General features: G+C 46.8%; 1 protein-coding gene across 1 annotated transcript in view; it reads left to right on the forward strand.

The window, feature by feature from the left end:
- Positions 1-25,623, forward strand: part of GNPTG (N-acetylglucosamine-1-phosphate transferase subunit gamma) — an 83,796-nt gene that overhangs the window by 36,885 nt on the left and 21,288 nt on the right. Inside the window, exons 6-10 of the mRNA XM_085629283.1 lie at positions 4,445-4,538; positions 13,147-13,261; positions 13,439-13,521; positions 13,999-14,127; positions 16,353-16,434. Coding sequence (XP_085485409.1) covers positions 4,445-4,538; positions 13,147-13,261; positions 13,439-13,521; positions 13,999-14,127; positions 16,353-16,434 — 503 coding nt within the window. The remainder of the gene's footprint in view (positions 1-4,444; positions 4,539-13,146; positions 13,262-13,438; positions 13,522-13,998; positions 14,128-16,352; positions 16,435-25,623) is intronic.

Below are 25,623 nucleotides of genomic sequence, written 5' to 3' on the forward strand. Positions count from 1 at the left end.
CCGTCTTTGTGGTTTTATTGACATATTGTGTCGATGTAGACTAGTGTACCCAAACCAATCCCATTCTATATTCATTTTTAATTAGTACACACATATCCTCACTCTAAAATATTGCCAGTCACGCTATACTTTGCTTTAATCTAAATTTCCACATTTACTATTGTATTTACTTTACAGATTATTACCTCTGTTTTTTCCTGCCTCGCAGCAGCCATTGTAAACACTTCTATGTGTTCCTGCCCCAAGACGTTAGTTTAGAACATTGACGCAGACGCGGATGGTCGCAGTGCTGTACCTTATGTGAAATCACAGACAGTACATAATTCCTTTTTGTTATGAGTCCTTCCTAATGGAGCATATTTGATTGTACTTGCTCACCCACTGTTTTAAGATATTTTTCGACTGATTGATGAGTGATTAACTGTGCATTTACCAGGCATATCGCTAAATGATAGAACATCCTGTGAATCTTTGTAAGTACGACACTTATTTCTTTTTACTGAGGCACCTCTGTTCTCAACCGCTATTTATTTATTATAATAGACTCACTGCAATGGTTTACCTTGTTCTAGGTAGTACTTATTCTTCACATTTACACATCCACTCGCATGTCGCCATTGTACATTACATCATTTGCCCATCCAGTGTGGCAAAAACATTCATATGGACCATCAACCTGGCATGGAGACAGCTATCCATCTGAGGACATGATTTCTGCTTTGAAATGTTATGGCTTTGGACCTTCAGCATGCTGGGAATTTAGACTGATGAGGGAGATTTGAATTGGCCCTCTCAAACATACTGCTGCTTTCAGGGCCAGTGTGTTTGATACTGTTTCTTGATGCTGCCTAAGAAGGTTAACATGATAAAGGAGTGCTTCTTCATTTTAATTTTAAACTTGCACCCTTCAAATGGTCAGAAACTCTCCTGTGAGTGGGACTAGATATGGGGTCTCTATGGATGAGTCCCTTTTGATGGCCACAGTGAAGGTACGTCAACCCACATTGCTCAGCACAGACAAGAAAGTAACCTTTATTGAGGGAATATTAGAAAAGATAAACAACAAACTTGAGACTGTGCCACTGCGTTGGCTGGCTCTTTCAAGACACTGGGGGAGGATGAGTCAGCAAATTACACGCACCAGAAAGCGTACTCTGTCCTGCAGTTGGAGGCAAAGGTGGAAAACCTTGTCCACGTGGCCAACCAGCAGATACTGAGAAATCTTGCACTTCAGGAAGGTGAAAGTGTTGCCAACTTGGTTGATACATTTTTACTTTATGATGTTCTGTCTGAGTAAAAATTGGATACGTTAGCAGAGCATCAAGAGTATCGGATTCCTACCTGGGACCCAGGAGATACCTCCACATAGGCGTTCATTCATTGCATAGGGCCTGCTGAAGAAAGGGATGCAGTCATCAAGGCTACAGATTGTTTAAAGTTGGTTGTGTATAGAGGTTTTTGTTGTGTATAGAGGGAGCGGGGTTGACCTGTTCTAATAGTTGAGCAGAGAAATACTTGTGTGGAGGTTTGATCTGTAACACCTTACGAAGGAGTTCATCTAAAAGGACCTTTAAGCAGCACTGTGATACAGTGAGGCCCAGGGTGGTGTATAAGCAGGTGCATGTGTTTTTGCAAGTGGTTGTGACTAGTTGTTATGTTGCTATGTTAGCTTTGGGGGTGGTTAAGTGACTGACCCAGGGACTTAAGAGTGTATGCCCATGCTAGATAGCCAGTCTGTTCTGGGACAAGATAGTGATTTCTACAGTTTTGTAAATCTTGTAATGTGTATTTGTTTTAGTGGGCATGCCGTTTATTTTCCTGCCCCCCTCTCTCTTCCTCCACTAACACCTTTCCTCCTTCCATCAACTAACATGCTTCAACCACCTTCATCAGGCCTTCGTCATGATGGGATTCTGTGCTACAGTCTCTATCACTGAAAATAATAGGTTAAAGTGACGTTGTAGTTAGGTACAGTAATAAGAGCTTAGTTTATGTTAACAAAAAAAAATCACTGAAAACAAAGGTTAAAGTACCTTTTATATAAAGATATTGAAATGAGATAAAAACTAACATTAAAGAACCACTGAAGTTCAGAACTTAGTTTACTGAGCTAAATGCAACTTGTACCCCTGCTATGCACTGCTTATAACCTTGTTGATTACATCACTCATGACATGTTAAATGACATCAGTGGCCATCGGCAAGGTCCCAACCCCCTGCATACAGTCCTTCAGCTGTGCGCAGCTGGAGTTAGCCAAAGGGCTGGGACTTTAGCCAGGCCCTGCACCCAACTCCCTCCAGTGTCCAACCCACATGCGCACATCCTTCAGCCATGCACACCGAACACGCATTCTCTTCTTTTTTTTCTTTTGTCTTTTTTTCTGTTACCATGGTACTCCTGTGGTACCCATCACGCAAACTTCCACCACCATGGTACTGCGGTACCCTGTGATGGAAGCTTGTACAGTGGTTCCATCAGGAGTACTGCTGTACCTGCTGTCCGATTGATTTATTATTTTTTTGTCTGTTTTCTTGTTCCTTTTTATTATTTTTATGATCTGTGGAAGGGGTGGTCCCTATGGTTCCTACCTGCAAGTGCTTAGGGAGTTGGGGTCAGATTATTCTCTAACCAGAACCCTTATGCCGTTTTTCAAAAACATTTTTGCAGGACACAGGGACCTAGTCCTATATTGGTGGCAGCAACATTTTGTTAGGTCGAGCATTCGAGAACTCTTGTATATACTTTAGTATATACTTATATGTGTATATACTTTGTGAGCTCTGGAGATCAGCTCTAGGACTTGTCTGCCTCCGCTTAAGGACGTTTTCTTTCTGTTCAACTGCCTCTACTTAACCGTCTTGATAGAAAACGACCAGCAGAGGTCAGTAAAATACGAGAATCACTTTAGCATTCTCTAGATTCCAGTCCATAGAAATTGTCTTCCACAAGCACCCGTAGACAATAATCATTTTTTCAAATCTTGTATTTTCAGTGATATGACTACCGAAGACCCTGATTTTATATTAAAACAGAGCTTTGGACTATACCATTTTCCACTGAAAGGCAATATTTCTCTCCATGTTTTCCCATACCTGGCGTGTCAAGCAGTTTCGTGGTTACTTTCCCTCCATATTAAAGAACAGTAGATGTTTCAGCACCCAGGTTAATGTGCTGCCTAGCTAAATACATATAATGTCCCGAAGGCGAGACCGATTGCATTGCAAATGTTTGTTGACAATTGCGGCCAACCAATCAGATTGCTCTGTACCTGGGTAACGAAATGTTCTGCATGCTATATGAAGGCAGCATTACAGCACTGCTAGCTGCTTCACTAACTCAACTGATGTTTGAGTCAGGAGGCACATTAAGCGCCTGGGCTGCTGCAGATCATTATGTGGCTGGATTATTTGTTCATGTTGCAAGTGGCGTTGGCAAGCCTTTTACTATACATTCAGAAACCGCTGTATTTTTTTCCTCAGACAGTTCTGTATTTTAAATACCTACAGCTAGTCTTCCAAATTTTCTATGCTTGATCAAATGGAACATGCCTTTTCAATTCTGTGCAGAGTTTCCTGCCTGAAAAACATTTGAAAAACAAAACATGCCTTTTATAAAAATAAAAAAAACGTTCAGTTTGGGGATACCTTAACCCCTTGGCTGCGGCGGATATTCCGCCGCAGCGCTGGGGGGGGTTTGGGGGCAGCACGGTGGCCCTGCGCTCATGACAGAGCCACTCCGTCATGAGCCACGGTTGAGCTGTGCTCATGACGGAGTGGTTCCGTCATGACTCCGCCCAGTTGCGTTGTCCCCCCGCACAGGCGGGGAAAGAGCGCCGCGTGGGCGGAGCGGCCGCCAACGGTCGCGGCATGACGGAACCACTCAGTCATGAGCACACGGCACCCGTGGCTCATGACGGAGTGGCTCCGTCATGAGCACTGAAGGAGTTAAGATGTGTCTTTGCTTTACCTCCAATATCTTGGACATTTATTGTGTCCTTATACTTTTAATAGTGTTTTACGAACAAGCATTGGGAAGGCCAATAGCTTGGCACTCACATTATGAAGTCAACACCTGTTGGTTTTATCAGTGCTTGATTACTTTTTATTATAATTTTGAGTGTTTAATAAAGCTCAACTGACTCCAGAGAGCTGTAAGAATTTTACCAACATGGATAAGAAAAAAATGGAATAAAAAAAATTACAATTAATAATTTCATTAGGTAGTGAAATTCAGCTTGAGGACAGGTAGACTAGAAATTAAAAGCTAACTGGGATAATAAGCGAGAGAAAATGTTTTAGATTTATAAATGTGCTAATAGTGCATTTGGCATTGTACTGCTGAAAGCACTTTTGGTTTAATGAATTTGGTGTGTTGCATAAAGTTTTGTGTAATATTTAATGTTTGATTGAATCTAACAAGTTACTTTGGGGTGCTGTGTTCCAGAATCTGGCATGAGTGGGAAATCGAAAACAACACGTTCGCCGGCATGTGGATGAGAGAAGGTGATTCCTGTGGGAACAAGAACAGACAAACTAAGGTATGCTATTTTTTTTACAATGTGCAGCATTTTTGTTCCTGAAGCCTACACAAGTATAAAAGATATTAGGCATGGTTGTGAAACAAATAGTATGTCTTGTTTTTTTTTCTAAATTCAAAATAGTTTGATTTCTTAATAAAATAAAATCTATGGAAACCTGCAAAGCCTCCTTTGCAAAGTATGCATTGTATTTCTTGTGAATGAGTAACCAAAACCATTTTAAGTATGACTGTAGGAGAGTTTTGAAGCTACAGATTGCAAAGTAGTTAATGGCCTATGTGTGCAGTTAGAATATTGAGTATTGTTTACGTTTCCCAAAGAGGTTTCTAATTAACACCGAAGCTGGAGAGGCTTCCTGCCCTTACTTTTGTTTTTTAACATTTTTCCCTGGTGTCTAGTGGGCTTTCGATTAGCCCCATCCTGATGTTCTCCCCCCCCCCCCCCCCATCCTAGAGGGGCAGAAAGACTGTTAGAGAAATTCTGGGTGGGACACTGCCCAATGCCTCATCGAGCTGCCCCAACCACCTCCTTTTTTTTTTTTCTTTTTTTTTTTTTTTAACCAATTTTCCCTGGTATCAAATGAGCATTCTACCCCCCAGAGTGTGATTCGAGCCTATTGCCTGGGTGGGCCACCCACACCCCTTAGGTTTTTCTATTTTTTTCCCCCTGGTGGCTAGTGGGATTTCTGAAAGAATCTTTGGCCCTTTTGGAGATTTTGGGGCATGACCCAACACCAGTTCATCCAATTTTTCTTTTGTCTGCAATTATCCCTGGTGTATGGTGGGCTTTCTACCCTCCGCCCAATGGCCGTAAAGACTTAATCCTTTGGGGACACACTCCCACCCCCAAAAAAAATCCCTGGTATCCAGGGGGAGGCTCCCTTCTGAGGGCAATCGTCAAACAAGTCTACATTTGGTCGAGGTACTGCTGGAAAGGAGACAAAGCTCCTTTTCCAGCAGTACCACTCCTGCTTACATCGGTGCTTGCAGGGCAGAGTTGTGCACCATGAGCAGCAATCGAAATGAAGTCAGCTGGCGATAATGGCTTTGACTGGTTTCACTTAGTTAGTTTGATATCTGCATGTTGTGCATCACACTGATTTTTAAAAAAAAAAAAAAAACTAATGCTGGGACGCAAGCAAAGTTCTTCCTTTAATCCAAACAATATTGTTCAAAAAGAAAATTCTTCTGGTGCTTGCACCAAAATAATTTTCTCCTATGTGTGGTGGACTGACTGTTAACATCCACTGTACTGATCTTGGTTTAGTGGTGGGCGTGAGCCGTTCACTCACTGCATTAAAGTGGTGGTGCACTGAAGAGTGTTTGGGCTTTTTTCATCGAATTGCACTGCCATTCCTTGAGACTGATTAGCTGGAGAGAAAGAAATAGTGTTCACCCTTTGGATCAAATCAATATTATGCTGTGATAATGCCATTCTCGGGCTGATACTAGGTTTCCTGTTGCTATATCTGTGACATGTCTTGGAGAAATAAGATTTTTGAAACGTCTGCTTTTTGTGCTATGAAAGCAGCCAAACGTATTTTGTGCTGTATGTAGTGTACATGTGTGTTGGACTTGGCCCTTCTGGCAGGTTCACCCCTAAACTTTTTGCGAGTATATTAGCTTTTTCCCTATGGAGGACTAGTGGATTTAGGCCTCTAGGCGCTTTCACACTGTGTCCCAGTGGAAAGCGCGTGTGCTCTGTGCATGGTTTAGTTAGACTGGCCTGCCCTCCCATAGGAATGCATGGGGGAATGTATGTGTCCCTGGTAGTTCCTGATGCGTGGGGAGTGCAGGTGCGAGTTTGGTATGTACGGACTCGTGTGATGAAATGCTGCGCGATGATGTGTGTGGCGTCAATGTACCTAGTGTGGAAGTGCCACTTCTAGAAGTGGGCGCTTCTGTGTGCAGTGTGAAATGAGTGGCTTGTCTGGCGATTGGCTGGCTGAGGTCATGTGATGGGCTAGGGAATCCCCAGAGTCAGGAGGAGTCACCCAGTGGTGAATGGGGAGATCAGCAGCCAGATGGGTGGGAGGAGTACACCTGGGACCTGAATAGGGCTGGGCTTTCCCCACACAATGCTGGCTCCGCCCCCTGTGGTGCGACTGATGACCCTGGCCTGTCCTGTGAATAGGGAGAGGGGCTGAGCAAAACAAAGTGCTCAAGAACCAGTTGCATCTGGTTCGCCCCTCCCCTGCACCTTGAGACAAAGGTATTATGTGTATAAAAAGGGGCTGTGTCCCCTTACAAAATGTTCTTCTGATCCTAACTGGGGGGGCCTGCTGCTGCTGCTAGGCGCCAGGAGAGACCGCCACTGGGGACTGCCTCCCTGCTGGAGGGCACTGTGAGCTGGCCCCTGGGCCCAGTCCTTGCCCCCCTGCCTTCCTAAAGACTTTCCCTGGACTTCGCCTTGCTGAGGAGAAGCTCTCCACTTGGTGTTCCTGGACCTTGCCTTCAAGCGCCTGGGAAGCGCTATATCTATATTTGCTGCAGAGGAGCACCTTCGTCGTGACAGCAGCGCTGAGCTGCAATAATCCACGAGGGAACCCCGACGTAGGGATTCCCCCGCTTTGCCCGTGGGTTGGAGCGGGTGCCCACCCCGCATACTAGTGACTCTGGCGGGTGCCCACCCCGCTTATTTAATTATTTCTGCCATTCTGGTTGGCAGGTTTATTATTCGCGGGTGCCCACCCCGCATTGCCGCCGTTAAAGATTTATCTCCCACAGCGGGTGCCTACCCCGCTTGGTATGCGTAAGAAAGAGGGAGCCCACCCCTCAGTGCCGCTTTGGAGAAAAAGAGAATCACCACCGCAGGCCCGGAGTCTCCTCGGCGTCATCTCTCCGCCGCGCTGGGATTGGCCCAGCGGGAGAGAGTGCTCCCCGTGACTGGAGGCTCGACCGCGGGAGCTGCGCGGTGATTGGAGGCAGCGCAAGCCACCTCCTTGCTTTCCCCCAAGCCGCTACGGAAGTTGGAGACGAGTGCCGGCTGACGCGGGGCTCCCGTGAGGAGGGGAGAACCCCGCACGACGAAGACTGGGACCGGAGCAGCGAGGCCGCCCCAGCGTGTCTGGAAGTACTACCCGGTAAGTGAGGGCGTCCCCGCAGGTCTCCTCTGCCCCGCGCAGCGCTGTTCTCTGTTCAGAGCCCCGAGAAGGCTCCAACGAAGGGGGGCCAGTGTTCTTTGTTCAAGAGCGCTGGTGCGCTCCAACGTTACGGTGCCAGCATTGTGTGTTTTAGAGCGCTGGTGCGCTCCAACGTTACGGGGCCAGCATTGTGTGTTTTAGAGCCGGTAAGGCTCCAACGAGGCCCATTGTTTGAAGAGCCCTGTGAGGCTCCAACGTTGGCCCCATCATCTGTGTAGAGCCCACGAGGCTCCCCCATTATCGTGGGGCATTCCAGAGCCCAGAGAGGGCTCCAAAGGCACCGTGGTGCCCAAGCATTTTCCCAGCTGCCTAGCACTTAGTGGGCAGCTGCAATGTTTAGGTTGGGCCCTGTTGCTTACGCTTTGGCTTGCGCAGCCTGCGCAGTCTAGCCCTGACTCTGCTGGACAAAGGGCGTCTGAGCCCCTGAAAGGCCAGGTTGGCCTGGGGACAGTTTTCTTGCATTGTGCCCTCACCTAGGGTACATGATCATTGTTACATGCGTACTTTTGCGCCTGTGCATGGCCGTGATGCTGTGTTCATTCCTAAATGTGATTTATGCAATGCTTTGTGTATCCCTCTAGATGTATTTTTATACCTAGGAGGTTGTGTTACCTAGTATAGTGTTACTAGTGTGTTCCTGGTTTCCTGCGTAATATTTTCCTAAGGTAGTTAGGGTTGCGTAGGTGGTACTTACCTGTTACCAGTGGTTACTGGTTGTGCGCTACATTTATTATTTGTTCTACATTTCTACATTTACCATTTGGTGATTTGTGCTAATTCCAGACAGTGGTCCAGGAGGCCCTGTCCCTTGTAGATAATTCCCCTGTAAATTCTGCCCGTGCCAGTGGCACATTGTAAAGTGTGTATTTATTATCTAATGTGTTTGTACCAAAGGCTATTTTTATATAATACCTTGTGTGGAGTTTCTTTTGTGGTGGGCCTTGGGTGTTGTTGCTGGGTGCGCGCGCAAACGCTTTACACATTGCCTCCGGGATAAGCCTGACTGCTCATGCCAAGCTACCAAGGGGGTGAGCAGGGGTTATCTTTGGCGTGTAACTCCCCAGCCCTGACTAGAGTGGTGGTTTCTGCCTGGCTTTGGCGCAAGCCCTAGCCAACCAGAAATCCCATTTCTAACAATGTGTTTATATAGTTCACTGAAAACCCCAGTTTAAACCGGATTTGTGGTTCAGGCTTAAACACGAAAAAGCACTGGAATTTGCCAGTTATGGTATGCCACAAACACCTGGCTATGGGGGGTCTACAAGAGACGATATACGAAGACCATCGCCACAGTGATATGCCTCCCTCTGGACTGGAGATCCCACAGTGATCTGATGACTGTGGCACCAGGAGGCACTAAGGTGGACTAGACCCAGGGACGCCCTGATCACAAACAAAGCAGCCACACAAGAGTAAAGGATGGTGGGCTTGACGAGTTATGTATGGTGTTTGTGGCATACCATAACTGGCAAATTCCAGTGCTTTTTCGTGTTTAAGCCTGAACCACAAATGACACTGAAAACCCCAGTTTAAACCGGATTTGTGGTTCAGGCTTAAACACGAAAAAGCACTGGAATTTGCCAGCTATGGTATGCCACGGACACCATACATAACTCGTCAAGCCCACCTTCCTTTACTCTTGTGTGGCTGCTTTGTTTGTGATCAGGGCGTCCCTGGGTCTAGTCCACCTTAGTGCCCCCCGGTGCAAAAGTCATCAGATCACTGTGGGATCTCCAGTCCAGAGGGAGGCATATCACTGTGGCGATGGTCTTCAGATATCGTCTCTTGTAGACCCCTCATAGCCAGGAAGCTACCCGTTTCCCTCCGAATTCGAGGGATGTCCCAGTGTTTCTGCTGCCACAAGTGCATAGACTGGCTCATATGGTCTCTGATGTTCTCTGTCTACAGGGATAGGCTTCTGCTCTTGGGATCAAGCCCCAGTGCTTGCAGCCATTCTGATCCTCTCTCGCAGGGCTGTTCCTGCCATGGTTCAGGCCTGCTCAGCCCCATGCCTTCAGTCCACTGTGTAGCTCTTGAGTGGGCTGGGGTAGTTTCTCTGACCTCTCATGGAATCTTTTGTTGTTCTATCGAGGGCTGTCCTCGCCTTGCTCCTCTCTCAGGGTATAAACGGCTTCACCACTTGTGGCCCCGGTTAGCGGATCCTCGTGCGTCTCAATGTGTGCTTCCTACTTCACTTTCGCATCTCCTCAATGAATCCTGGTTCATACTAAGGGCTCCACCGTTTTTTTGCCCAATTTTAGCATCTCCCAGGAGAACAGCGCTTCACATCAAGAGCTCCTTCATATCTTCTTCGGGGTGAAAGTGCACGTTCCCCTCTTGGTGAGCAGTCCAGCCGGGTCATCATTCAAGGCAGCCAGTGCGGGTCTGCTATCTCCACTCTGCTTGTCCTCCATCAGATTTGCCTTTGTTACTACCATTTTTGTTGTATATTTATGTTGATTGATTTCAAGAAGTTCTTTGCAGAAAAATGGTCTAAGATGTTAACCATGCATTTGGAAAATATAGCTTTAGGAAAGATCATATAGCTCGACGGGTGGGTGCTTTAACAAACCAGGCCAGAGGATATGAAGAGTTGAACATGGGTATCCATACCAATCCGGCAGAAAACCAGTTCGATTGTTGGTCTTTCAGATACCATGCAGCTTGATTGAGTCCCTCCAGACACCATTCCAGCCATTGAGTTGTGAACGTAGCCGGGGCTGCTACTCTGTATCTTGGGTATTTGAGGGAGTGTGATTCACAGAGTGTCAAGGACCAGAAGCGGGTGCAGGCAAAACTCAACCAGAGCTGAGGAGACGCAAGGAAACACTGACTGTGATGCCCTCATCAGATATCTGTTCTGTATGCTTCCCCATTCTCATAATCTAGTCCTGCCTGAGTGGTCAATAACTCTCTCCATTCCGTGACCTCATGCCTTCTGACCAGAGGCGCAACTAGAGCCAAATTTTGGGGGGGGGCTAAGAAGAAATATCGGGGGGGGGGGGGGCTGAAACTTTAAGCAATAGGCAGAGTGGAGCTGCAGGGGCTCTTAGAAGGGGTGAAACAACACTGAGGCCTCATTAACATGCAAATGGTCTTTTTAAAGACCTGTGAAGTGCTCGGGTGCGGCTGTGTGTGCCTGGGAAGCTGTCTCCTCCCGGGCTGCCACACACGACGGGGGAGGCTGAAGCCCTTTGAGTCCAATGGGTGTTGCGCGCCTCCTTCTGACCCTTTTCCATGCCTCCTGGTTATTGCCCCCTGATTACTAAGGTGAGAGAAGAGGTGAGGGAGGGAGTGACTGTGTAATGCAAGGTAATTGTGGTTCATTATCGAGAGCAGGGCCATGCCTTAATTACCTCTCCCCTGCACACTCCTCCTGGGCGAGACATGAAACCGCCTTTACAGCGAGGTTTTTACCACGCTGTTCCTTTACAATGCATGCGTTTACCGGGCATGTGGAGTAAGTTGGGAGGTGTGGGGAGATCTCCCCTACAAATATTTATTTTAATAAATATATATAAACAATGTGCGGTAATGGCATGCGGTGTAAAAGCATATGCGTTCTAACAAAATGCGGGATAAAAATGCGTTGTAAAGGCATTCAAAGTATTTCCCTGTGTTGTTCCATCATACAACCCATAAAGACTGAACCGTAAGGAAGCTGCAGAGTAGAATCTGCCTGCCACTGCATGCCCTCTTTTTCCAGCAACACCACCAGCTCACCTCCTCCTGCACCAGACATCTCATCTCCCCCGCACTCGTTTATTCTCTCGGCTGTGGCTTGTAAGTGCTTCTGCACCGTACGATTCCTTCGCCATGCCTCTGTGCGCTATATAACTGTGTGCTACCAATGATATCCCCTTCAGGGCCTTGATTCAGGGTTTGGTGAATTAGAAGATGCACGGCTCAGCAGTGCAGAACAGCTGCTCCCTTGCACTTCTCTATTTGTTTGGGACAGAGGAGTACAGTAAGTAAGAAATCTCCATAGAGTAAAGCTCAGCAGTGGCTCTCATCACTTTAGCTGTCCTCTTGACAGCAGGTTTTTTAAAGGGCATTAGAGTATTATCCAGTGCTTCCCATAGAGATACTTTGGCAGTGCAGACTTTCAGCCCTGGAAATAGAAATCAACTTCCAGTCTACAACATTTCCTAAAGCGTGAGTTGATACTAGGGTGAAATGTATGTCCTCTTATGGGGACAGATTTCATCTTTGCAGTAATAATAAATAATAATAATAATTCCAGATTTGTAAGGCTTAATATATAATCCCTAAGGGGTCCAGGCACTTGGGGGCCGTTGGGGAGATAGTGAGCTATTGCTCAGAGTCACATGATGCTGAGCTGCCGCCAGCTCCGGGAATCAACCGTGAGCCCTGCGCTCCAGAGTCAGCCGCTCTGGCCGCTGCGCCACGCCGGGGATTGAACCATGAGCCCTGTGCTCTGGAGTTGGCCGCTACGCCCACCGGGGATCGAACTGTGAGCCCCGCGGTCCGGAGTCAGCTGCTCTGGCCGCTACGCCCACCGGGGATCGAACTGTGAGCCCCGCGGTCCGGAGTCAGCTGCTCTGGCCGCTACGCCCACCGGGGATCGAACTGTGAGCCCCGCGCTCCGGAGTCAGCTGCTCTGGCCGCTACGCCCACCGGGGATCGAACCGTGAGCCCCGCGCTCCGGAGTCAGCTGCTCTGGCCGCTACGCCCACCGGTGATCGAACTGTGAGCCCCGCGCTCCGGAGTCAGCTGCTCTGGCCGCTACGCCCACCGGGGATCGAACTATGAGCCCCGCGCTCCGGAGTCAGCTGTTCTGGCCGCTACGCCCACCGGGGATCGAACCGTGAGCCCCGCGCTCCGGAGTCAGCTGCTCTGGCCGCTACACCCACCGGTGATCGAACTGTGAGCCCCGCGCTCCGGAGTCAGCTGCTCTGGCCGCTACGCCCACCGGGGATCGAACCGTGAGCCCCGCGCTCCGGATTCGGCCGCTCTGGCCGCTGCGCCACACCTCTTCCTCTAGTCAGTTTTTCACCAGTCTTTGGCAGACGTTGACTGAATACAGGTACGTGCCCTAGATTACAAATGAATGCCATATTACCACGCATTCCACAAAGAGTACAGACCGCAGAGCAGTTGGGTCGAGGTGCACAAGCTAAATAGGGCATCGCGCACATCGGCCAGCCCCCCTCCACCTCCTCACCCCGGAAAACAACAGGCCGCTGTTTACCTAAGCAACTAAGAACAACAGAACTCGGCACACTCCCAAGTGGCACAGATGACGTCAAAGTCTATTAATGTGAAGTTATAAAAAAAGTCCTTTGTTTGTTTCACAGATGTAATTTGATCGTAGCCTGTGACATGATCATAGCTCTGAGTATGATTGATTATGTCACAGACTACAATCAAATCACACATTTTTGTGGCCTCCGTTATGTTCATACCGCTTTAGTTACATGTCTCTTATTTTCTACCCGTCTTCAGGTTCTCCTTGTTTGCGGAAGAAGCCATAAGTTGGTGCAAGTGTCCGAGCCAAGTACCTGTGTGTACTCTCTGACCTTCGAGACGCCTCTGGTCTGCCACCCTCATTCTCTGCTAGGTATGCCACCATGGTTGCTAAGTTGAATGACTTCCAGAATCCTCACCCCACCCACCCCTGAGGTTGAATGAAGTATGCTGGAAGAGATTCATTTGGTGAAAGACCTAGTCCCTCATTAATTGCAATGGTACTTTTAATTGTATGCACACAATTAATGCCAGCTCGTTTACATTTCAGTGTATCCCACACTAAAAGAAACCCTGCGACGGAAGTGGGATGAAGCGGAACAGGCGGTCTATGACGAGCTTATTACTTTACAGGTGCCATTTCAGACGTTCTCAAACACCCAAAAAAAAATCTTATTTACTGCAGGCGTGTGAAGCCAGATCAAAGTTACATTTTCGAAATTATATAAAAAGACACTTTTTAAAATAGATTAAAAAATAAATAACTGTGGACTGATAATAGGATGTCACGATTAGGTTTGTTGATTGATAAACGCATGGAGTAAAAGCTATAGTGTAATTGGCTTCTAATGCCCCATGTTATTTTTACACCAGCCTGTGGGGGGAGAAGCTGGCCACAAATGTGAAATCACCCTAGTCATCTAGGGAAAAATAAAGATTGGTTTATCTTTGTGCCAGACCATGATGCATATGGCCTATTGCAGCATTAATTGTTTTAATGAGTAGCAAAATATTATTTACCACTTTTTATGTGGCGCTTATAAATTGTTTTAATGAATAAACTTGCTACTAGATAACAATTGTAATGTGATCTTGTGTTTTTGCTTCTAGGGATACAAGAAAAAACTGAAAGCAATTTTTGAAGAAGCCGGCTATATAAAGACTGCAGTTGGAAAACAATCTGAGAAACAAAGACAGACCAAAGTTGTTAATTTTGAAACACTGGAGATATGCAAAAAGGTAGTAAAGATGTTCTACCAAAATTCTCTCGAAATAAACACATTTATGATGTATTTCAATGAATGCTGGATAAATTAATGAAAAACCTGGACACTGCTAAATCCGTACCAAGGGTGTGTCAGTAGGCCATGGCAAAAAGCTGGCCTGTACCCATTGTTGGCATTGTTTTTGTCATTTATGTAAGTGCATATTCTACCATTGCAGCACATTTAGAAGCCGAGGAATGGTTTTTCAAGCGGTTCCTGGGTGTCCATTGCAGAGTTCGAGTCAGCCTGTGTGTATGTACAGTCAGAGCGAATCGGTGTACCAGTGTTAGACTGTGTCATCCTTGTTGTGATCTGGGTTTGTTGGATGAGGCCATATGGCCGTACAAGGTCGCTTACATGTCTTCTCATTCGATGCACATGACCATTGCTCAGCTGATGTGCTGGGTGGTTAGTGGAAGCACGTGTTTTGGTAGCGCTTGTAGGCAGTTGCATAGTTGAGCAGTATTGGCTGTGTGGTCGGGGTTGTCTCTATATATTCTGTTATGGGCAGAACCGAGCTTCCGGTTTGACCAAAGGTTAAGCCACTGGACACGGTCTTCTTTGCACCTTCAGTGTAATCATTCACGGGCGGATTATGCTATACTGCTGGATTACCAGCACTACAGTTTACTTTCTGTGTTTCAATGGATACAGGCTTTGGAATAATCTCCTTTAGGTAACTGAGCATAAGGGTGAGGCCTATCCTTCCTTTGGGCAGAAGGACACCTTCCTGGCTTTGTTTTATGCTTGTGTGCTGTGTTCCCCCACTGTTGTGGATGTACATGTGTACAGAGTCCTTCACTATTACAGGCCTTGTCCTTAGTCTAACATCTCATGTTTAGGTGTACGAGCACAGTATTTACTACTGCGCATTTCTGTCATGCTGTGCACCCTGTGCCTACAAAGGCCGACATGGCTCAACAGCATCCCCTAGGACCTTGTGCTCATGAGATAAATGCTAATGAGCGGCATAGCTGCTCCTTGACTCGTTGACAGGGATAACCGTTGTGTATCCCCTGACATTAACTTGCCTCTTGGAGCTGCCATCAATTAATTGGAACACTCCAGCTTAGTGTGACCTTCCTATCTCTATAGTTACCGTTAATGTCCTGCCAGACCTCCGCACAGGCATTGGTCCATTCAACCGCTTGTGTTCTAGATACCTGCTGCTGTCATCTCTCTTCTTCGATATTAGCAGACCTTTCCTTCCCACCAACAAAGCCCTCCTCACTGGGATCTTGCACGTTAATAGCAGCTTGCAAAAGGTGGATTCAAGAGCTGGCATTGCACTTCTCCAGTGCCGGGTGGTGATGGGCTTGTGGGACGGAAGTTCCTTTTTTATCTCCTGAGGCTTCAAGTCCTTCTAACAAACTGTTTGGGTCGTGTCTGAACCAGGTGGCAGAAAAATCTTATCTGCAGAGGTGACGTTTTGCCTGTGTATTATGGGTTTCAGTGAACAGGAGCACAAGAAATTCAAAGCACACCTGAAACGGAGTGCAAAATGGCCTAAAAAATCAAAATAAGTTCTGATATACAGAGGCCAGCTTTAGATGCCAGGAGAGAGCCTAGCAAATGTATCTACAACATACCAAGATGCAAACCTTTCATTACAGATCAGTTACACTTTTCCTTCCTTCACTTCCCACATTTAAATGCCAAATTATCCCAGGTAAATGAAGCACCTTAACAGTTGCACACATGATGAAAGCTGGTAAGGTAACCCTTTTCTTTGTTTATTCACTTGCTTGCATTTAAGCTCATGCATCTAAAGTTCTGCTGTTTATTGGTCAGGCAATCTCGCCATCATCGTCATCATCATGCAGTCTGTGTCACACAGAACAGTTCAGCTTCACAACATTGTACACAATTGTACTTTTCCATTCGTGGAAGGGAGACCACAAAATACACTTGCAATGGTATTCATGAAGTTCAGATCACCAGTTAGTCTGTCCGCTGTGTACCACCCCCTTGAGAAAACTAGCCACATTCATGAGAGCTTTACACATTACTCCTCACCAGCTGTCACCATGAGAAATACTAAGTGTTCTACTAAACTGTTCATTTTTGTATCGGTAGATGTAGAATTCATCTTTAGCATCACTCGGCCAGTGTGTAGATAGTATGTGGGAACTGTATGCTCGTGTGTTCAAATCTGAGAAATTAGAAAGCGTCCTCTCACCTATTTGTGTTACATTTTAGAAATATGAGGAGCTAACAAAAGAAGTACAAAGGCTGAGAGAACTTTTAGCACAGAATGGCATTTCATATGGAAACAAATCAGGTGAGTGTGTTACATATTTCTTTTACGGATTGCATAGTAGATATTGCTTTTAGTAAAGTAGAAGACTGCAACGTAAATGGGATATATCGAAATGTGTGGTAGCATAAATAATTTATTCCAATTCTTGTCTTGTCAGTGGGCCATTGTGGTTCGCATTTGTAGTGGCTGCGATTAGTAATCCGATTAGTTACGACCATAGTGTCATCACTATAAGTATTATAGCAGTCAACAGCCTGACTATTGTGCTAAACTCCACGTTTGCTTCCTTCGGAGTGCTTTCTTTTTCAAGGATAAACTTTGGGTTGGCTACCTCCTTACACAGACTTCCCCAGCCAGAACACAAAGTGTTGTAGAAGTAAGCGCAAAGCATCATAAACTGCCCTATGAGTGGAGAGGTTTGTGGTACTGGTGGGAAACTGCACGGCTTCAAAGTGTGACCGTGACTGGTCACAAAAAAGTGTTCCCGGGAGAAGTCTTCTCTGTTTTCTTCAGTGTCTCCAATTGAGTTAACTAGATTGTGAAGAAGTAGGTCTTCTTGTGTAGGGTAAGCCTGCTTATCAAAGGATCTGGAGTTAAAGCTTCAAATCCTCCTCCTCTGTATGAGCTTCAGAAATTGACCATAGTTCATGATACTACCAGTGCAGGTAATAAAGTGGTTAAACGTCTTTGCTTATCGCAGTGATACAAGCAACAAGAGTTCCAGTTTGTGCCGGTAGTGGGAGGAATAATCCAAGGGTAGACATATGTGATAGACAAAAGATTTGTGTTGCAGTACGTACCCCAGAAAGAGGTGGTGGTGGTGGTGGTGTTGTAGGGTGGTAGCATGCCAGATATAAAGCTTCCCCATCATGGACACTGTACTTATATTTGTGCCTTCCAAATAGTTCTGCCTATGTGCGTATTCTCAGAACACTTCAAATGCACAAGCCTGTCTAAGGGTGCTTTTCTCTTTTTGTTTTTAATGAAAAAAGGGCTAATTAAACACTAATACAGACCATGTAGAAGCAGCATCTATAAAGTTTCCTGATTTTTTTTTTTCCTTAAACTGAAAACATGGAAGATAAGTGGTCAAAATGGTACAGTGACCTAAAATTAATTTAAAATGAAGTGCCCCCGGTTGGTTCTGAATTCCAAGAAAACCCTGATTTAACAGTTCATTTTTCCACTCTATATATTTATCATCCTTGTACATTGAGCTTTGCCTTTTTTAGCATCTGGACAGACTCCTTTACCTGTCTGTTGCAGGTGCTGGTGTGATCAGTATAGGACTATGGCCGCACAGATGGCTACACTGTGCAATTTACATTATGGCTTTTGTGATGTGACAAATGTAGTCCCTCACTCAACCCTTGGCAGCAGCAATAGCTTCTCCAGTGCTGACAGGGCCTGCACATTGTAGTCTAGCAGCCCTGCTAGCTGCACTCACCCAGCCTCTTTTTGCTGATATTGACGCTACCGAGCTCTTCAAGCAGTGCAAGCCAGACAGTCAGTCCTTGTTGCCTCCAATGACTGTTTCTTTAAGCCCGGGCAAAATTTTAATTACGCTGGCATATTTCACTTCATTTCGGGGATTTTGCGTTTTGCTTGTTACACAAAATTCTACGAATTACACCATAGTGCGCAAAATTATAGCACAGGAGGAAGGCAAACCACCAGAAAACAAGCAGCTGTTGTTCTCCGCAATTGTGGGGCTTTTTTTTAGTGCACAATACACCACTGTGTCAATTGGCGCAAGGACACATTTCACACTAACATATAGCGCTAAATGACAGATTTGCATTGCACTTGATTATGTGTATTATTCCCCACATTTTGCGTTAATTACTCAAAGCAAATTATGCGAAGTTCGCATACCTCTACTATTTTTGAGTCTAGTTTTCTTCTGTACAAATATTTTGTTCTATGCTCTCACAATCATTTTTGTAAGTTTTGCTTTTTGTGATTTTTTTTGTAACTAGAAAAGGCTTCATGACTTTGCTGGTGGTGAATTGCACCTAATACGGCAATTCCTTTTCTTAATAAGGATCCCCTCTCTTTGTGTATCATGTGCCTTCCTGACAGCCAAAGTGTTCAGGGGTGTGCAATATGGTTGAAAATATCTGACAACATTGAAGGATCAGGGAGAATATTACTTCAGTGTAAGCACATTCAAGAGCCTCCTCAGAGTATCGTTCACTTCCTGCCAGTTCCTCATCGCTTTCGGAAATCACAATTGACCGTGCCCAGGAATGATCAAAGTAAAGGTCGAGGGACCGCCAGTTGCATGACTCTTTTCTTCCCTGTTGGTCTCTCTGCGGTCTCATCAGTCCTGCAAAGTATCACGCATCAGGCATTAGATTAACGCATTTCAGTGTGGTAGTCCGCATCACCGCACTGAAATGCGAAGACACATTTATAAGGCCTCCGTAAACCTGTCAAGCTGGCGCGCTATAATTAGCATTGAGCAAAGCAGCATGTAGCGCGCTGCTCTGGCAGCCGACCTGACAGGGACTCTGACTGCTGCAGGCCCAGGGGCTGGTTTAGCTGCATAGGCTCCATTCGGCATTCACTTGACACAATGGCGTTGTTAGGGAGAGTGCAACAATGTGTCCCATATTTAGCCAATGCCAAGACGGGGCATACCGCCCACGGCACGATGCGAGCAGGCGGCAGTTCTCAGGTACTTTCTTAAACTTTGGCTGGAGTGGAGCTTGTAGTGGCAGCTGGTGACATTTGAAAGTTGTGGCGAGTAAATACTGCACTGTGGCGAGCACGCGCAGTGAGCGAGCCCGACCCACCTACGGGGTTTCTCGAGGGGGTTCTCCCCAGGAGAAAAGTTTGAAAAAAGAGTGGGCAAATGGTGCATTCTCAAGCAAATTTGAGAAAGAGGTGGCTTGGCGAATACATCTCTGGGAATAGACAGACAAGTCTCTTTGCACTTGCACAGATACATCACTCTCCCTGCATTCACATAGGCACACTACTCACCCTGCACTCATGGACACATTACTCACCCTTCCCTGACCGATCACTAAGCCAGCATTCACCCATCCACATCACTCACCCTGGACTCATACAGGCACACTGCTCAACCTGCACTCACACAGACATCACTCACCCTTAGCTGCACTGCACTCAATAGGTTTAATTTATTAAAGTCTGTCTAGGCCTGACATTGCCTGGTTACAGACTACCGTAGATAGCACCACGTCTGCTGGGGCCTCTGAGCAGCTGGGGGTGCTCAGCACAGACCCGAGAATGCATGCAACCTCCCCACAGACACTGGCATTATTGTAGGCTGTTCGTCACTGCATGCGAAGAAGTTCAGCAATTGCCCCTGGCCGTGTGTGCGCTCCCGAGCACTGACATAATTGAACCACCATCTGATAGAGCCAAGAAAACCAAAACAAACATATCGACAGAATGACATTTTTTTAAATTAAAAGCGATCAGCTGAAATTAGATTTGCTTCAAGAAGATCAATATTCATCTATATAAATTACCCAGGGGAACGCTGAAAACAACATGTAGTTTAAAAGACTTGTTTCTAAAAGCATATCGCACCCCTTCCAACAATCTATGCTCCATCGGCGTATTCCTTAATAATTAAAAATGATAACCTACGTTGTAGTGGAAAACGATTAATATTTGTTCCCTGATGCTCCCAGTTTCTCTCAGAGTTTATATTCAATTCTGATTAGCTTTCAGGGCGCTATTGGGCTGCTCACTGTCTTCTGTGCCCCGCAGACACGAATGATTATTATACATGCACCGCAGACGCGTTAAACCAATAAACAACACGCAATTATAACAAAATGATGCCCTCTATAGTTCTGTGCCACTGCTTGCACACAGCTCTTGCTGCATGCAACATGCTGCTCGTGCTAATGTTGTGCAGCGGTTTAAATGCCCCCTATGCCCCCTGACTGGTGACTTCATGCAGCACACACTGGCACGCAGACAGCAGCAGGCACGTTAAAAGCGGTCGAGTCTGACAGGTAGTGCCTGGAGGCACTACAGCTTCGTTATTGTTATTCAATAGGAAATGCATAAGCAACTCAACTTTCACTCATTGGGCGTAAGTTTAGCAACACGAAGCTCGCTTCTCTCCTTCGTACACATGAAGTCATCAGACATTGCACAGACCCACCGAAGAGGCACACAACCGCCCCAACAAATCCTGGCTCACGGGGGAATACACTCAAAATGCAATCAACAGAAATGCGCACCAAATGGTGGCAGAATGAATTAAGGAATTTGTAAAACTGCGCTCTTGCCAAGGAAAGTGGGTTTAGATGCAGCAGCCAGCATAGAACCGTGGGTAATGCGCCTGTCGCAGTGTGTAGCGTTTTTGGCTGTCGAATGGGGGGGTATCGAAGTACATCTAACTACAGTATAGGGAAACAATATAGGTGAACTTGTTGTGACAAGGGACAAGCTGCCACATGGACATCATATGTAACTCTGCAACTGGATTAGTTAAAGCACCGTTTTCAAATGCAGTGTGCACCCATGACGTACCAATACTATTTTAGGCTTACTATAAACTCCACTTCTTTCAACATCTCACGTCCATCTTTTGACATCCTACTCACCCCCTAGTCCTCATTTATGGTTGTGCTGTCACCCCATGTCTTCCCTCATCTTTCTTCACTGCACTCACCTAATGGTGACTACGTTTGCCCTCCTGTTACCTCTGTCTCCACCATCCTTACTGTTTCTCATTGTCTCATGCTCTCACCTGCATTTGTACCTTAGTCTTCATCACTCCCCCATCTCTATAGCTCTTTTTTTGCCTCCATCTCTCACTTTGTAATCTTCTCATTTCTTTGTTTGTGTTCATTTTATCACCTACTCTCCGCGCACCGTTCTCCCTTCACCTGTCCTCTGATCCCTATCTACAGCGAACCTTCCCCTCTATCTGTGTCCTTCAGTGGTGTAGCAAAGATACTATGGGCTCGAGCTCCGATGCAAGCAAGGAATTAGGCCCCTGGCTGCTGGTTGCGAGACCCTCTACACGGAGGGGTTGCAAGGGGACACACAGCGAGCGTGTCCTCGCATGTTATTGGACATGTCCTCCGTATGTGTACGCGGGTCCGAAGTTTAGGCGGGAAGTGGACGCCTCCTGTGGAGACAGTGTCAGGGACGTGTGAATACAGACCCATAAGTCCCACTGCTGGAGATGAGTCATTTTATCACCCATAAGTAACGAGCACGAGTCACCATTACCAGAGGGGCTGACGTCACTATAATAATAATACACCCGCCACAGACTGCCCTCGGTGTAAGAAAGCAGTGTTCAAACAGCATCTAAATGTGGCGCCTGTCAGATATGCAGCTTTTTTCATTCTAAGAGAGCAGCAAACTACTCGAGGGAAAATTTGTAAATGAGATGCCTGTCTTTCAACCATGCTGTAAAGCGAAGTCCAAAGAGAGGGTCACTTGAAACGTGAGTGTAAGCAACGTCTAGACCGTGTACACGATGGCAGGACGGTGAGATGTGCTGAAATCAAATGTCGATCTGACTTACATGCTCAGGTGGCTTCACGGATGTGTGGATTATTGACTGGCACAGAAAACTCCGGGGAAATTATCTCGGCGTCAGGCAGGCTGGCACTGCCAGCTAGGCGCCACGTGGACACTCTGGTGTGGAGTCGACTCTGTGTGGCACTGGCGCGGTGCCTGTGACGGGACTGACTCATGGCTAATCACAGCGCGGCTGCTGCGGCAGTGCCACCCACCCACGTGTGGCACCCAATCTTAATGCCTGCCCGCTCAGGCTCCGCGGTCACTCTGCCATTCCAGACGCTGCATTAGCAGCACCAGGATTGGCTAGGGCACGGAGACGGCCCGCCCATTAGAGACCGGGGACTGCTGCATGAAGCAACCCTCGGCCTCTCGGGTCCAGACTCCCCCCCCCCCCCCCCCCCCCCTCGCTCGCATGGTCTTTTAGGAGGTGGCTGTAGTGCGCATGTTCGGGCTGGTCATAAAAATGACCAGCTCAAAATCGAGCATGCGCACTATTGCAGCTGCGCTTTAGTAAGCGCTGCTGTCAGTCACCCTTGCTGCCGCAGCCAGCCCCGCTCCCAACCCCCTTCAGCGCCGATTGACAATGCCTGGAGCGGAGCGACTCGGGAGTAGTTTAAGTTTCTGTTTAGTCTAGAATTTGCTATTTTGCTTGTGTGCGACTTGGGGCCATGTGGGGCAACGCCCCAGCACCCCAATGGACGCACCGCCACTCTGCCTGCGGCCTCTCATCACGATGCCACACGCGTCCCGACAGGACCACGGCCGTGGCTGCCAGAGTCGAGTTTGGGGCCTGCAGCCTCTCATGCCGCTCGCCGCTCTGCCAAGCTGCCATTGTCTAGTGTCAGGTAATGTGTAAAATATATTTAATTTTAGTCCGTCATGATCTTCGCTACTGAGATTCTACTGTAACGTGCTCGGCTGCTGGAGTTTCAGTTCAATGGTGTCGAGGCAGCGAGGACCCGTCCTTGCCAGTCTCACCTGATAAAGCAATAAATGATGAGGCCTCTTCCTCAGGGAGTAAAACGTTCTTATCTGGCGCCCCTTCGCGGTTATTGATGCGAAATGAAATACAAAGACCTGATTGTGATGTTTGTGATAACGCTTCGAATAGTAAATACTGCACAAGCAAGCACTTGGCGGCTTTCCTCACAATTTAACTTAGATGCGTCATTGAAAAATAACTTCAACCTAATGAAAACCAATGAGTTTTGTTTGTATCAAGAAGGCAGTTGGCTCCAGGCTGCTGGGTCACGTGCTCCCTGCTCTAACAGAAGGAGACCGTACAGCATAGCCAGAAGATGGTCTGCGTCTGTATCGCTGCATACCCCAGCATGCTGGAGCCCCACAGCACGTAGGAATCCCCCACTAATCCAGGAGCCCCACGGCATGCCTAATCCCCAGCTCGCCGAGCCTAGCGATTCATTCCGTTCACAGCATCCGCGTTCTAAATGAGGAGGGATCCGTTCTTTTCTTGCACTTCTTTATTTTAAAAGAGAGTACCTGCACTTTTTATCATGGTCCAATACTGGCACTTTTTAGTAGAAAAACATTTTTATATTTGCATTGCAAAATCCTGCCAACTCGGAACTCTGTATGTGATGCCAGAGAAGTAAGCAGCTTCGCTGCTTCCCGAGTCAGTGTTACACGTCATGGACACGCAACGGAAGTGACATAAACGCGGTAATACCATTTGACACTCTAAATGGTAAATAAGCTGTAGACCTCGTAATTATACAAAAGACAGGGTTAAATGGAGCACGACTGAATTATATCGTGAAACTGAAAGAAACAGCAAAGTCCATGTTGAGGCTCTGCTTCTACTATGCTGGACTAAGACGGGGGCAATGTATTATGAGGCAAGCTGTTTTCGTATTGAAAATAAACGCTAAGCACCAAAGCTGAGACGGCGCGTTGCAGCCACTTCTAGTCTACAGGAGCACTGCCAGTAAGCTCTCTTGCTCCCCTGTCCAAAAACACGGGCCAAAGAAGCTCTCTGCCTCAGCCTGGCACTGCAGGGAGGACTTACTTCTGGAAGCAAAGGCGAGTCCAGCAAGAGAACAGTTTCTGATCTGTGCAATGGGGGGCATTTTCTTTGAGACTGTGGAAGATTGGCTAAGATCCTTTTAGAACTTCTAATTTCTCAAAAGGCTCTCATTTTTAATATTTTATGTCATGGCTCTCATTTTTAATATTTTATGTCATTTGGCAGTTAGTTGTCACTCATAGGACTGGGACCTTGTAGCACTAAATCTACACAAGTCTCTATTCTCCACTGCACCGAGCAGGATTCAATTCTGTGGCTCTCTGGTTCAGCGCATCCAATTATTAGTAGTCCCAAGTGGAGAGCCCGGATTCCCATTAGTGCCCTTCCATTTCTGGTGCTTTACAGCAGTTTAAAGATCTTCGTAGAGTTTCTCGTTGCTCCAATGGGTGTAATTTCGGATATTTGTTTTCCCCGTCTTCATTGCTTGATTTTTTTGCTCGTGACTAAGCGTCACTCATAGTCATTGAATGTCACTCATAAATACACTGAATTTATGAAAATGTCAGATATAAGCAATCTGAAACCTGGGCAGCTATGCCTCACGTGGATATCCTTAATAATGAATAAACCAACAACTAGGGAACATTTGGTACCGAGCAAGCAAAAGCAGAACAACGCTAAACACTCTGAATTCCCAGGAGCCCTAACTTTAACACCAAAATCATAAATTATAACTTCAGAAAGTGGTAGATGGAATGTAAAGAGGAAGAGGCATCTCCAGGACTGATGCAGATCAAGGTCAATACATGTATGTTAGCAATGCTGTGGCTTCAGCCGCACATATTTTGAAGTCTAGTATATTTACTATATCTATAACGTGGGAAATGCGCAACAAAGAAAAAAGGTCCTTTAAGCCCTTTTGAAATCCTTAAAATGCTCCAAAGGGAATTACTCTGGGAGGTAGAAGAAAAGGAACCAAACTTGTGAAAAAGCTGCCATTATGATGAAATGGTATATCAATGGAATGGTTAAAGGGATGAATCCCGACAGGGGGTGGTATTACCATGGGGGCGAGACAATCGAGAAATCTGTCATAGCAAGTGATACTCCTAGACTGCCATAGGAAGCTAGCGATACCTTCTGAGGTGGTGGCGCTGTTGAGCACTGTTGGGGCGTGCTCAGTTTTTGGCGGTTCTCAGCGGAGGCAGAGACTGAGACGGAGCGGGCCAGCAGGTTAGCGTTCGACCCTCCCCCGGGACAGTGCGGTCAGTGCAGAGGCCAGCGGAGCGGCGGAGCAACTACAGAACAGAGGTGTGCCGGAGGCTCGACTTCATTTCTGCACGGTCTCCTCCGTAGCTTTCCGTCCTCCGGTCCGGAGGGGAACCGGATTTTCCACAGCGCCACCCCCAGCAGAGGTTGCAGTTGTGGTCGTGGTTGTGTGCTGCGGTCCTGAAGGCCGTCGATTCCGCATTGCGCGGAGTATACCAAGGTCTCAAGGAAAATAAAAAAACACTGAGGAGCCCAGGTCCGACTCTCCTAGTCTCCTACTACAAAAAAGGCTCACTAAACACTCCACTTGCTCCCTGCTAAAGAATCTCCCACCCTGCTTGTCTCGTGCTGTCAGTCTGCCGTCGGTGACGCTTGGGTAGTACAGGCGGCACAGGCAGGAGCTGGCGGGGGACAGGAGGGAGTGCAAA

Source organism: Triturus cristatus, chromosome 10 (genome assembly GCF_964204655.1).
Source record: "Triturus cristatus chromosome 10, aTriCri1.1, whole genome shotgun sequence".
In the NCBI taxonomy this organism is placed as follows: Eukaryota; Metazoa; Chordata; class Amphibia; order Caudata; family Salamandridae; genus Triturus; species Triturus cristatus.